This window comes from Cervus canadensis, chromosome 10 (assembly GCF_019320065.1).
Source record: "Cervus canadensis isolate Bull #8, Minnesota chromosome 10, ASM1932006v1, whole genome shotgun sequence".
NCBI classification, from domain to species: Eukaryota; Metazoa; Chordata; class Mammalia; order Artiodactyla; family Cervidae; genus Cervus; species Cervus canadensis.
The window spans coordinates 30,619,342-30,633,431 of NC_057395.1; the positions used below are offsets into that span (position 1 = coordinate 30,619,342).

Genomic DNA, 14,090 nt, shown 5'->3' on the forward strand with positions numbered 1-14,090 from the left:
GAGCCTGGCGGGCTGCAGTCTGTGGGGTCGCAGAGAATTGGATACATCTAAATGACTGAGCACACACATTCTTCTGGTACTGTTTCTCAAACTTTAGTCCATGTTATAACCCTCAGAGGTTCAGATTCAGTATGTCTGGTGGGGAAACCATGTATCAGTGGGTTTTGAAAACACCTGGATGACTTGCATATGGCTTGCACACAGGCTTTTTGATAACACTGTACTCAGATGATTTCCTAGTCCTTGTAGTACTCAACTAATGGCAGCACTGGATAGTCCAACATTCCTTCTAAGGGTTTCTCTTCAATTCTCTTTGCACCTCACTTGCCTTCTTTGCTGGTTCCTCCTCCTGGGACTGACCTCTAAACTTGGGTCCAGTCCTCTGACATTTCTTTGTGCCACTGTTTAGGTCTTGTGGCTATTAACATCATCCTCCAAGAGTATGCCAGACAATGTTCAACCACTGACTCCCCAGGGAAAATAGCCCCGATTTATAATGTTGGCCAATTTCCATGGTGTAAATTCTCCCATCACCAACCCTTTCAAGCTGCCCACTGTGGTCATTGAAAGTGGCCACACATTGGGAAGAGATGCCACAGTCAGCTCTTCAGGGCCTGAGATAAGCTAGTCCTATCAACCCCAGATTACCATCCGCATTTACATGTCCAGTGCAGACTCTCGCCTAAACACCAAACATGTTTTTAATGTCCTCCATTTGCATTTTTAGTCATCCTCTCAAGTTTAACACATCCAAACAGAACCCCTCATCTCCCCACCCCTGCTGTCATCACCACCCAGCTTGTCTTGCAGCGTTTCCTATCTTAATGTCAACTCCACTCTCTCGGTGCTTAGAACTCTTTCTTGACTCTTCTTTCTTCATCACCTGACCCATCAGTCAATCCTGTCAACCCTACATTCTAGCTAAATCCAAATCCATTCATTTCTCACCACCTCCAGAGTCAGCATCTCTCATCAAGATTCTTACACTCATGACCTAATGAGACACCCACTTCCTTGCCCAGTTCTCTCTTGGCCTACTAGCTGCAGGGGCTCCTTTAAAACGTGTCAGCTGAGGTCATCCTTCTGTCCTCAAACCACTGGTCTCTTTCTGTCCTGCTCAGAGTAAAACCCCAAAGTCCTTCTTGTGGCTGGTGCAGCCCTCTGTCATCAGGGTTCCAAACACTTCCCTGGCTGCTGCTCCCAACCACTTAACCCCACCCCCACTGTGTCCCAGCTATCACCCCTTACTCTGCCCCAGTCCTGGATGCCCTCCTTGATTCCTCAAATCCATCAAGTATATCAGCCTGCATCATAACTGTGTATGTGCAGTGTCCTCTGCCCAGATGGCTGTGTGCCCTGCTCTTACTTCTCCATGCTGCTCCTCCAAAACCACATTAACAGAGATCCACATCCTACAAGATGTAGCATACTCCGCACCTCTTATCCTACTATTTATTTCCTGAGAGGCATTATCACCGATTATAGTCATCCCTGTGTGTCTGTGAGGGATTAGTTCCAAGACCCGGTGTGCTGTGCTGTGCTTAGTCACTCAGTCATGTCCGACTCTTTGCGACTCCATGGACTGTAGCCCACCAGGCTTCTCTGTCCGTGGGGATTCTCCAGGCAAGGATAACTGGAGTGGGCGGCTATGCCCTCTTCCAGGGGATCTTCCTGACTCAGGGATCAAACCCAGGTCTCCCGCACTGCAGGTGGATTCTTTACCATCTGAGCCACCAGGAACGCCCCCTCTGGCCCCAGAAAAGCCCATAAATACTGGAGTGGGTAGCCTATCCTTTCTCCAGGGGATCTTCCCAACCCAGAAATTGAACCAGGGTCTCCTGCATTGCAGGTGGATTCTTTACCAGCAGAGTTACCAGGGAAGCCCTTCAAGAACCCCATATATATCCAAATCCATGAATGCTCAAGCCCCTTGTATAGAATGGCATATTATACTCAGCCTTCTCTATATGCAGGTTTCACATCAGCAGAAAAAGAGGGCCCACCACAACATGAAAGCAGAGGCTTTTCTACATCCCCTGGGCCTAGAACACTGCGTGGCATGTAGTAGGTATTAAAAAATTTTTTGTAGAATTAAAAAATTGAATGTTGGGCCCTAGATATTACAGTCCTTGGGATATTTATATTCTAAGACTGATTTTGTTTGATTGAACTTGAACCACATTTTCCAGAAATTATTAATATACTTCTAAAAGCCTTATTGGTTTTTCCTGATTAATGTTTCAAGAGAGGAACTGGAAGGACCGTTGGGGATGCAATCTATCCATGTGGAAATGTGACCTTGGGCATGTTTGAGAAAAGTCAGCAGGCAGTGGAGGCAAATGATCAGGGGCATGTTTATGAACTATTACTGATTCTGACTGGGAAGGAATAGGGTTGCCCATGCACTCAGAAGGGTTAATTGTGTAGTATAGGGTTTCAGGAAGTTTTTCTTTTCTTCCTCTCTTTTAAAGATTCTTTTCCCATATACCTGATAACAGAGTATTGAGTAGAACAAGAAGATTTTCATAAGCAAGTTCCCTACTAATACAATTAACATCCTAAACTGAGTCACTTTGTTAGAACTGACAATGACATAGATATTGACATGCATAAGGAAGGCAAGCACTTTGCAACCTCATCTTTTGGTTGACAATTCTGTTTGAGTTTATGATCATGAAAACATTCTTTTTATTCATCTACCCATCCGATAAATGTGTATTCATCCAATAAATATGCTATATATGTGCCAGGTACTGCTCTAGGCTCTGAAACTTAGTAGAAGAATTGATCACATCCTTTGAAGCAATTAGTTATTGAGTGTCCATGAAAGGAAGAGGAAAAAAAAGAATGAAAAATCCACAAATGTGGTTCATCCACTCCCAGATTAGAAACCACAGATCCATGGCAGAGTTTTCTTCTATATTGTTTCCTACACATAGATACTATTGTTCTCAGAGGTGCATTGATAAATCAATACAAATAACAGTGGACTGTTTTCAACTATGCGCTCAAAAAAACTCTTTTATTACACAGGTGGATAGTGTTCACTCTGCTAGAGCAATTTATAAGAAATCTGCTTTCAGAATACCTATAAAGAGTGTCCTGAGAATAAAGGATTGGTTTTAGGAACATGGCTGCAAGATGGTAGGTTGAAATATACCCAGAAGGGACTCTGTCTCTGCTGCAATGGAGAAGAACTTTGCTGGAGTAACTGGATTTGGATGTTCCAGATCCCAACTTATCTAAAAGGAAGTCTTACATGGTACTAGCCTCTCTGACTTCAGAAGGCTGTGTTCAGTTCTCCAGAAAGTGATCTCAAAGTGTTGGGCACTTCATAAGCTGTCCTAGGAATATGGACTCAACTTTCAAAGAGATTAATTTTTTTCTCCTATTGAGAATGACACTCTTGACTAAAAATCCAATACAATTGACTCATTTATTTTCTTTTTATGTGAAGACACAAGAAAACACCGGAACTAGCTAATTTCTTCAAGCTAGCATCTTGTCCAGACAATCTATCTTGGCAATAATCTCACCATGGGGCAGCAGTTCTCAATGTGGCCATGCAGTAGAATCACCTGGGGGCTTAACTATGATGGTGCTTGTGTCCCCTTCTCCAGAGATGCTGATATTTATTGGTTTGGGGTACAGCTTGGTTGCTGGGATTTTTAAAGCTTCTCAGGTGCTTCCACAGTGAAGCCAAGGTTGAGAAGCACTGCTTTAGGATGAGTGATGGGATTTGACCCAAAATGTTAACAAGAGTCCTAAGAAGAAATCAGGACGTGGGGACAAGTAGTCTAAAGAGGAAAATCATTGCCTGGTTTCATGCTGAGCTTGAAAGTTTGGTGCAGGACAGTAAGGGTCCTGTGGGTCCTGACCATTTGAATGTTAAATGACCATCAGCCCCATTTTTGCTGGTGGAAAATGTGTCCATGCTTCTATATTTCACCTTTCCTCCAGCCTGAGGAATGAGAACCCAGGTGTGGTACCCAGCAGAGGGGACAGCCTTTCCATTACGCCATTTCGTTCTGGCCAAGACGAGAAGCCATTGATTTAAACTTGACATGAGCTGTTGTGAGAAATAAAATAAAAGTTGGTGCACCAAGTTTGGGTCAGTTAAAATTCCATGGGACTGACCCACATGTACCACATGGCCTTCAATACAGCCTGTGAACCCAAGAACTGGAGTCCCTGATACAATTCATGTTCTTCCTCCTCCAGAGATGTGTGTATTTATAGAAGGAACAAAACCTATGCAGGATGAGGGGGTTGGATAATAATATGTGTGAATACACTGATCTGTCTGAACCATTTCTTGGCTGTCTGCTTTTGATGGTAATAAATATCCACTAAAAGCCGTCTGCTGTATGTGTTTTTGGTAAAGTCTTGCACTTGCCTGCATGAATACATTCAGAATGTAAGCACCACACACTCCACAACAGAGACTCTGTTGTACTCTGAACGCCTAAGTTATGCAGCTTAGCAGCTGTGATAATGTAATGGTTTGCAAAATAATAGATGGGCCACACGTCAACCTGGAATAACATGTCAAGTAATGAATAATGTGGGTGCAAAAAGGTTTAATTTATACTGTGTTAAAGATACTGCTCCAAAAATACCACACCATTTTAGACTTTCCAGGGCAAAAAAAAAAAAAATCCTTTTTCACTTGGATATTTAAATAATTGCAGTAAAAGAGAATGCTTTCTTATTTATTTTTTTCAATAAAGATATCCAATTCCTACTACTCTGTGAAGAGACAGATACTGAATCTGATCAATTGTTCAGATACGCACGTTCCCCTTCAAGACACATGCTTTGGTCTTAGATTTCAGAATGAACAGGAGAAAAGCATTTGTCTCCTCAGTTTGCATTAACATAGAATCATGGACACATTTTCCACCAGCAAAAATTAGGCTGGTGGCCATATAACATGAGATGTGAGGCTCTTCCTGTTTATGGCTTCATTCTGATCCCCTTCCCTAGTTTTCTCCCTGAGGGAAGCTTCTGGCATCTTTCAGATTTCATTCATTCTCTCATCTAGTGAACGTTTATCACCCTCCTGTTAGGAACTAGGGGCCAAGTTGTGCCTCCCGTCCTCCAGGAGCATGTCATCATGTGGGGAATGAACATGAAGGAAACAGGCTGACAATAGGCAGATTCAATGCAATGTCATTTGTGCTATTACAAAGGACATATTACCACTCCAGTATTCTTGGACTTCCCTCATGGCTCAGCTGGTAAAGAATCCACCTGCAATGTGGGAGACCTGGGTTCGATCCCTGGGTTGGGAAGATCCCCTGGAGGAGGTCATGGCAACCCACCCCCGTATTCTTGCCTGGAGAATTCCATTGACTGTATACTCTGTTGGGTCGCAAAGTGCCAGACATGGCTGAGTGATTTTCTCTTACACTTTCAAAGGACATTCAGGGGATTCCTAGATGACGCTAGTGGTGACAGAAAAAAAGAACCCGCCTGCTAATGCAGGAGATACAAGAGACACAGCTTCCATTCCTGGGTTGGGAAGATCCCCTGGAGGAGGGCATGACAACCCGCTCCAATATTCTTGCCTGGAGAAGCCCATGGACAGAGGAGCCTGGTAGACTACAGTCCATGGGCCACAAAGAGTCTGACATGACAGAAGCGACTTAGCACACACACTCAAGGGACATATGGAGAGCTTAGAGAGTCTGAAGGAAGGGAAAACAGTTATTCATACTTGGAAAAGGGATAGGGTACCTGGAAAGGCTTCCCACAGGATGTTACCTTTAGACTGAAGGGTGTGAATAGGGAGTTGAGTAGGTGGAAGGAGAAGGCAGTGTGTATCAAGCCTACAAAAGCACATGCAAAGGCTGTGTGGCAAGGGAGAGCATGGTAGTTGGAGGAACCACAGATATGTTCGGTATGGTTGGAGTGTACAGTATCCAGAGTAAAGGATGGGGCGATATCAAGCTGGAGAGGGTCTCGATTATGAAGGGCCTAGTAATTATCTTTAGGCATTTGTACTTATCCTGAGGCAGGGATTTTAAGTACACAAGTGGAAGATGATAGGGGCCTGAACTAAGAAATGGGGAGGACTTAGATGTGAGAGAGATTCTGGAGCTAGAATTGGAAGCATATGGTGAGTGATTAGATGGGGGACCCTAAGGAAAGGGAAGATACCTGGGTTCCTGTGTGGGCGTTCAGGTGGCTGGTGGTGTTGGAGGAAGAGGAACAGGATTGTGGGTGAGATGATGAGTTCCACTTTGAACATGTTGAATGTGAGGGGTTGAGACACTCAAGAGAAGAGAGATGTCCAGTCCACCCTAGGACACGTGGGTCTGACTGATAGGATAAATCAGCAGGGAGATGGGCATCTTAAATAAATGCACATAGTACAGACTTCCCTGGTGGTCCAGTAGCTAAGACTCTGCACTCCTAATGCAAGAGGCCTGGATTCAATCCCTGGTCCGGGAACTGGATCCCACATGCCTCAACTAAAAGATACCTCATGTCACAATGAAGATCGAACATCGCATGCCACAACTAAGACCCAGAGCAGCTAAATAAATACATATTTTAAAGAAATACACACATTAAAGCAATGCGGGCCAGATATAGCTTGGCCCAGTCTTAGATTTTGGACTTACAAAGGTAATCTCCATCATGAAACCATTTCCTCATATTATAAAATCATTGAAGTTTAATAAAAACGTCCCTCCCAACACCAAAGTAAACTCCTCCCCCCACTTAAAGGTCCACACTTGCTCTTTACTTAACTCATTTATACATTATGTTCTTACATTTATTAAAATTTTCCATGAAGTTCAGTTTTACCTTTCCAGCTGTAGAAGCAAAAGGCCCTACAGAAGTCATCCAGGCTTGAATAAGTTGACTTAGTTGGCACTGGTGTGCAATGAATTTGAAACACTCTGGTTTTCATGTTTACATAAAATTGGGAATCCAAGGAAAATTATCACCAGAAATACTTCTGTCTTGGCTTTATCAAGTGAATGAGCCTTAAAGAACCTCTCCAGGTAACAGTAAGTGTGACTAACGAGTGTGTATAAAAGGCTATTGGTTGTTAAAAATACAAGACAAGTGTTCCTCTACTCAAAGGTAAACCTCAAAAATATGCCTATTGAATGTAAATTGGTGCAGCGACTATGGAAAACAGTATGCAGGTTTCTCAAAAAACTGAAAATAGAGCTGCTATATGATCCAGTAATCCCAATCCTGGGCATATATCTGAAGAAAACTAATTTGAAGAGATACATGCACCCTTATGAATGGTAAAGAAGATGTTGTGTGTGTGTGTGTGAGTGTGTGTGTGTGTGTGTGTGTATGCAATGGACTACTACTCAGTCATAAAAGAATGAAAAAATGCCATTTGTAGCTACATGGATGGATCCAGAGGTCCTACTAAGTGAAGAAGTCAAAGAGAAAGACAAATACCATATGTTATCACTTATATGTGGAATTTAAAATATGACACAAATGAACTTATCTACAAAACAGACTCACAGACAGAAGGATAGACTTGTGGTTGTCAAGGGGATGGGGGTGGGGAAGGTATGGATTGGGAGTTTGGGATTAGTAGATATGAACTATTATATATAGAATGGATGGACAACAAGGTCCTGCTATACAGCACAGGGAACTATATTCAAAACACTGGGATAAGCCATAATGGAAAAGAATCACTTTGTTGCATAGCAGAAATTAACACAACACTGTTAAGTCAACCATAATTCAATAAAATAAAAATATGCCCATCATTAATGGTTGCCTCCTTTCTACATGCCAGGTATCATGGTAGGGTCTTACATACATCACCTCTAATCCTTAACAGTCATCTTTGAAGGTAGATAGTGCAGATGAATAAACCAGGCTGAGAAAGCCTGAGTCACTGCCAAAGTCACACAGTTAGCGGAGAGTGAGGCTCTTGTTTCTTGGGACAGTGTGGCTGCCAGGTCCACCCTTTCTAAACCACCTAGATGCTTCCTTCTGCACCTGAATCATCTTCATTTCTAGTTTCTAGCGTGTGTGTGTTAGTCAGTCAGTCATGTCCGGCTCTTTGTGACCCCATAAGCTGTAGCCCACCAGGCTCCTCTCTCCATAGAATTCTCCAGGCAAGAATACTGGAGTGGATAGCCATTCCCTGCTCCAGGGGATCTTCCTGACCCAGAAATTGAACCTGGGTCTGCTACATTGCAGATGGATTCTTTACCATCTGAGCCACCAGGAAGAAGGGAATGGCTACCCACTCCTGTATTCTTGCCTGGAGAATTCCATTGGCAGAAGAGCCTGGTGGGCTACAGTCCATGGGGTTGCAAAGAGTTGGACACTATTGAGTAACTAGCACTTCCACTTTGGGCTTCCCAGGTGGTGCTAGGGGTAAAGAACTTGCTTGCAAATGCAGGAGACTTAAGAGATGTGGGTTCAATCCCTGGGACAGGAAGATCCCCTGGAGGAGGGCATGGCAACCCACTCCAGTATTCTTGCTTGGGAAATTCCATGGACAGAGGAACCAAGTGGGCTACAGTCCATAGGGCTGCAAAGAGTCAGACACACATGTGTGTGTCTTCACATGTGTGAAGTGACTTAGCACACACACATCTCCCTTAGTTAACTGTAGCTGGATTGTATGACTATTGTATGGTTTATAACTGTTTCATTTATATAAACCCCAGATCCCTAATCTCTGCTATATTACCAAACACAGACATTTTAGATGTCTTTTTCCACTCTGCATAGCATGGTGATGGGCTGATGGCAGTCTGTGAAAACATGAACAAGAACCAGGCTTGGTCTCCCAGTCTGAGTGTTTTTGTAATTCAGGATTTGATGGCTGTCAAAGTAGGAGAGTTAGAAATGTGCATTTCTGTTTTTTAACCTCAACTTCTAGGCAGTTGGAAAACAGAAGCCCCTGTTTAATCCTGAACAGTGCATGACTGTCAGTGCACTAGGTCATGGGTTCTCTTTGGTTGCCAGGATCTCTGCCTTTGGTTAAGTTTCCTTTTTTGTGAAATACTAGTGACAAGCTGGGTATAGCCCATTTCTCAGGGCCAGGTTGCAATGTCAAAGCTCTTTCAGGAAGCAAAGGTGATAAAATATGGACTCCATGGCAGGGATGTAATATATCAGGTCCCTGACTGAAGTTTTGCTCTGTCCTTGACCGTATGTCTCCGGAGGGAAGATTAAACCTCCACATGCCTTTGTTTCCCTGTTCATACAGGGCAGGGGCAATAAATAAGCCCAATTCTCTGTGCCTCCCTACAAAGTGCACTGGGCAAAGGTGTTGTAGAAATGCAAGGTTTTACCGCCATTAAACATCATGAGGCCACTGAAATCACTCAGATGTCTGGCAGCATGTAAACTGCTGACATAACCAAGAAAGCTGTCACTTCTTGAATTCAGGGAGTCCCAGGAAAAGAGCAGTGGTTCTCAGTGTTTGCCCTGAAAGTAGATGCCACCTCTAGCCTTTCCTGCCGCCTTTGTATATAAATATATGATACTGATTCTTAAAGTTGTCATAAACCAACCATGCCATAAAATATCCAATTGAAATCGACATGACATCATATATTGCAGTTAGTCTCTCCCTCCCCCATGGTGGAGGGTGAGTGCGTAGCCTCACAGGGACATAAAGGGGCTCCTCTTGTGAGTGATGGGGTCTCGATCCCTCCACTTCACAGATGGCCATGGAGATTAATAGGACATTTGATGCTCTGATGATGGACACGCTTCTCTTAAGGGCCCAGAAGCTTTCGGATCAGACTCCTGAGACCCTGGCGACACTGGTGTGTCCAAAGACAGGACGTAGGTCTGTGTCTGGAATGTCAGTGTACACCAACACATGCAATAATAGACAGGTTTCATATGTGACACCATGTTCATATATTGTCAGCTTTTCTTAAACAAATAACAGAAATGGTGCCTGCATACATCTGGACTTATGAAACATACGTGATTTATTATACCTCCATCTGGAGATTCTTACGGTTAAACAGGTTACTGAGGATTTTTTGTGTATATGTGCAGGATAATTCTCTCCTTAGTTTTGTCACGTGGTACAACTTTAGTGTGGGCAACTCACATTTGCATGTGAGTTTTCATGAACAGAACATATTATATAAACTTAATTATCATACAGGTCAAAAATGTTTTACCAGAACCCAAAATCACGTTATGATAAACTACACTTTTAAACATAATGGTTAATTTGAAAATTTTGCTATAACATTTGGTCCTATAATCTAAAGCTCTTGGAATAAAAGGGAGCACACATTAGACACTAAATACATTTAAGTTGATGACCCTCATATGCAGCCCAAGAAATATGTCTCAGAAGAAAGACCCACACACAGTCAGAAAAGGAAGTGAAGTTTTTTCATTGTTACTCAAACGGCAGAAAAAATGTAACTCATAGAAAGTCAGGAAATCAACTCCCTCTGGAAGTCTAGAATGCCCCTCCTACTTTTAAAACTTAAATCATGTTTTCCTTAAATTTAAAAATTACTGAGTAGTCAGTATACAAACCAGAAAAAGTCACTTGAATTAGATGCTGCTCCCCTTTATAAGATGCAGCAGGTTCACTGATCTATCATGAGAGCAGTTTGTGATGCTCTTTGCCTTATTGATTTAAGATTACACCTTAACCTGAAATGTCTAAGTAGACATCCACAGCTCACCGAGGGGCCTGCCATGACGCAAATGGATTTGGGGTGTTTCTGAGACCCACAAACCATCCCCCCCATGAGTGGATACAGGCACTGCCCCCACATGCATGAGCCCCCCACATCCCAAGTATGACCAGATTTGTATTAACTACAGTCATTCCCCCAAAGTGCATTAGTCACTTCAGAGAAAGACAAATCCCTGTTATTGTTTTACAGCATCTTGTCTGCCAGGCGCTACCGTAAAGTAAGCATGTTTTCAGAAAATTAACAGAGTCACCATCCATAATGTTAAAAAAAACAAAACAAAACCGAATGATAGCAAGGTATTTGAAACAACAACAAAACAACAGAGGGGATTGTAATCAACCAGGTGCATCATTTAAACCCTCAAAGCATCACAGCTCCTTCGGTCTTTATCACCTCCTTTGAAGACACTGTCTCCCAGAAAAGGACAGGGAATTCGCAGCCCTGCTGCACTAATGGATCTGTTTCACCAGAGAGGAAAACAGGTTTTACAGCCCAAAGCTCTTTTCAGCAAGCACCCGCATCTTCCATCCTCTTTCCAGAGGGCAATCCCTACCCCAATCTTTTATCTTTCATCTCTTAGGGCTCCCACCTCCATGCACGGGGACCAGAATTTGCTTCAAATGTCTTATCATTATCTGTTAAGAATAAAATTGCATATACTATAGATTTCTCCAGCCCCCGGAATTTGAATTTTTTTTAGGAAAACACGACTTCCAGAAGGGATGCTATGTACAATGAAAAGAAGCCTCTCCTTTCCTTCGGAGCAATTGCTTGGGTGAAAAGCCAACAGCCCGCCACGTTGCTTACCCTCTCCACGCTGCGTCTTCTCAGAGATCCATACGGGATTTTCAGTAGAAGTCTCTGGGATCTATTTGGAGCCACTGCAGCCTGAACCACCATGGTGTAGAGCCGTGGGTGAGTGTGTCTGCGTGAGTGTGAGTGAGTGTGTGTGTGTGTGTATCTGTTCCCAGCAAAGGGAGAGATGGACGCGTCCTCAAAACTAAGTTACGGTCTCCTGGAGGTTTCGCAAATATCAAATAACTGAAAGAGGTTTTTTTTTCTTTCGACGACCGTATGAGTCAAGATGTGGTGTGTCTGGAGGTGGGGGATGGGAAAGGAAAAAAAGAGCCCAAGTTCTGCAACTTCAGCGCGCTGCCGGGAGCTCAGCCCCGCTCCCTCCTGTCTGCCCCTGCCTGTCAGTCCCTCGGTGAGACTGCACGTCCCAGGAGTGGGCCAGTGAGTGACGCTTCTGGGGGGGAGTGATCCTGAAATGTCAACTTTGCTTCCCTCGGTTCCAGACGGTAACCAGGTCAGTTGTCTAATGGAAACCCTATCAGACTTATTATTCACTCTGTCACGTGACTCTAAAGCCCCTCGGCCGTACAGTAGGTCACATGCTCACCTTAAAAAGACTATTTGGAATATCACCATCTGGTGCAGAGATTAATGTGCAATTCTGCATTCTGATTTCACTCTCTTCTGGACACAGGGAAAATATTTGAAGGGCAGTGACATAACACAGTGGGGACTTGAGGGGGAGTCCCTCTTTGTAGTCATAAATTAGACGTATGACCCTGAGTGTCAGACGTGCATGTTTTTTTCTTCCTGCTTTCCAACAGATAGAAAACAAATGTAGGCATACAGTTAATTATATATGTGAATGGCATCCACAAAGAGGAAGTCTGAGGGAAGAAAGGAGAAAACGTTTGTATCACATGGTTCAGATGAATCAAATCAAATACACCAGACAGACTCCCATTTGGCATCTCCTCATTTAAATGTTTGTGTTACAGAGCATTGGTTTTTATGTGTGCCAATAAACATGAAGAAATTATGTTTGATTTTACAAGGCTCTGAAAAGGACTGTCTACGCTCAGATTCACCCATCACATTTGTATATTCTTCTCTAATCAGATGGTGAAATTCTACATCAGACAAGCTTCTCAGACCGAGGGTACACATGCTCTAAAAGTTTAAGTGTCCTGTAATATTTTGTTTCTGACATATTGTTCACTTGTGAGACTGCCCTCATCTCTATTCCCTAAACCTGCTTATTTCGAGAGCAGAGAAAATTACTCAACAGGAAAAACAAGTAAGGGGCTTCTAGGATTGGAGGTATTTTAGGTTTTCCTCTTTTTAACTTATTTTTGCCTCTGCTGCTATGTTGTGGGGTTTTATGAAAGGGATGCCATTTCCTTTGTAAAAATCCCATGCTTTTGGGTGTTTGCCTAATATCACTCTTATGTTTTGGGAACCAGCTTTTATTTATTCTCTACAGACCCGTTTATTGAAAATGATGGAAAAGAAAGTTCTGTTTATTCTAAGAATCTGATGGGAAGTGGGGGTGGGGTGCAGAAGGGAAAAATGTGGAATTTTACACTGCTTGAAAATGAATCCGGAAAAAGACTCTTAGAATGGGGGTGCTCCTGGGGGGTGAGGGTGGGGGAACAGAGACGTGGGTCTGGTCACCCAACTCAGACACACATTAAGAGGCAGTTAAAGAAAGCATCAAGTTGATGTGGGAAATTCCAAATATACAACAATCGGGCTTTGTTCATAATGGGTTCCATATGTGCAGTTGGAGAGTTAGTGAGAGGGTGAGAGGGAAGGGGCGGGGGGAGACGAGGTGCGGGGAGATGGAAAGTTCTCCAGAATGACCTGCACAGAGTCTTTGGCGAGGTGGTTTAGGCTAACTCTTCTTCCTCTTTCTCATTTCCTTTCTGCACTGCCTGGTGGAAATGCATCTGGAATGCTACCCAGTAATCTGGCCAAATCAAGTCTCTCTTTCCTTGTTGATTCCACAACGGTTTTGAACAAAGGAGAGGAACATTTTCAAAACCCTGATCTGGCCAGAGCCCTGGGATTTCTGTTTGCAAGTGCAGCTTGAGAGGGGGCCATGGATCAGATCAACAGAGAAGTCACCATCTCTTCCTGACCCAGGCTAGGGCAAAGCCCCTGGGAGCTGGATTTATTTATATTTGACTAAATGCAACTTCCTGTTTCCCAGGGGTATTAATGAAGGTTTCGCTGAAGAGCTCAAGTCTTTGCAGCATAGTTCAGATTGTAAGAGACACTTTGATGAACTAAGTGCAAATAAAACAAAAACATATGTCTTTGATTAAAGTTAAAATACATATAGAAGAGAATGTTAATGGAAACAAAAAAAAATAACCCTTGGCCAGACTCCCACACATTTGAGCCCTTCACATTCTACCCCTCTCCCCAAGGGGTAGGGTGTGGGGCAGGATCATTTCTCCTATCAGCACCGGCGCCTCCTCCCAGCTAATAGAGAATCCTCCTCAGTCCCCACAGAGTAGGAGGACACCTCCTCAGAGAGGTTTGAAGGCTCTTAAAGTTCAGCTTGTTCAAAATTATCTTTCTTATGGTCTTACTCTAGGTGTT

The 14,090-nt window shown here is 43.3% G+C and overlaps 1 protein-coding gene and 1 long non-coding RNA gene across 2 annotated transcripts in view; one reads left to right on the forward strand and one right to left on the reverse strand.

The window, feature by feature from the left end:
* FRMD4A (FERM domain containing 4A) overlaps positions 1-11,886 on the reverse strand; it is a 368,918-nt gene extending 357,032 nt beyond the window's left edge. Inside the window, exon 1 of the mRNA XM_043480353.1 lies at positions 11,496-11,886. Within this exon, the coding sequence (XP_043336288.1) occupies positions 11,496-11,588 (93 nt within the window). The 5' untranslated portion in view covers positions 11,589-11,886. The remainder of the gene's footprint in view (positions 1-11,495) is intronic.
* An 11-nt stretch (positions 11,887-11,897) lies between these two features.
* LOC122448765 overlaps positions 11,898-14,090 on the forward strand; it is a 30,441-nt gene continuing 28,248 nt past the window's right edge. The window contains exon 1 of the long non-coding RNA XR_006271745.1: positions 11,898-11,997. This is a non-coding gene — a long non-coding RNA (uncharacterized LOC122448765). The remainder of the gene's footprint in view (positions 11,998-14,090) is intronic.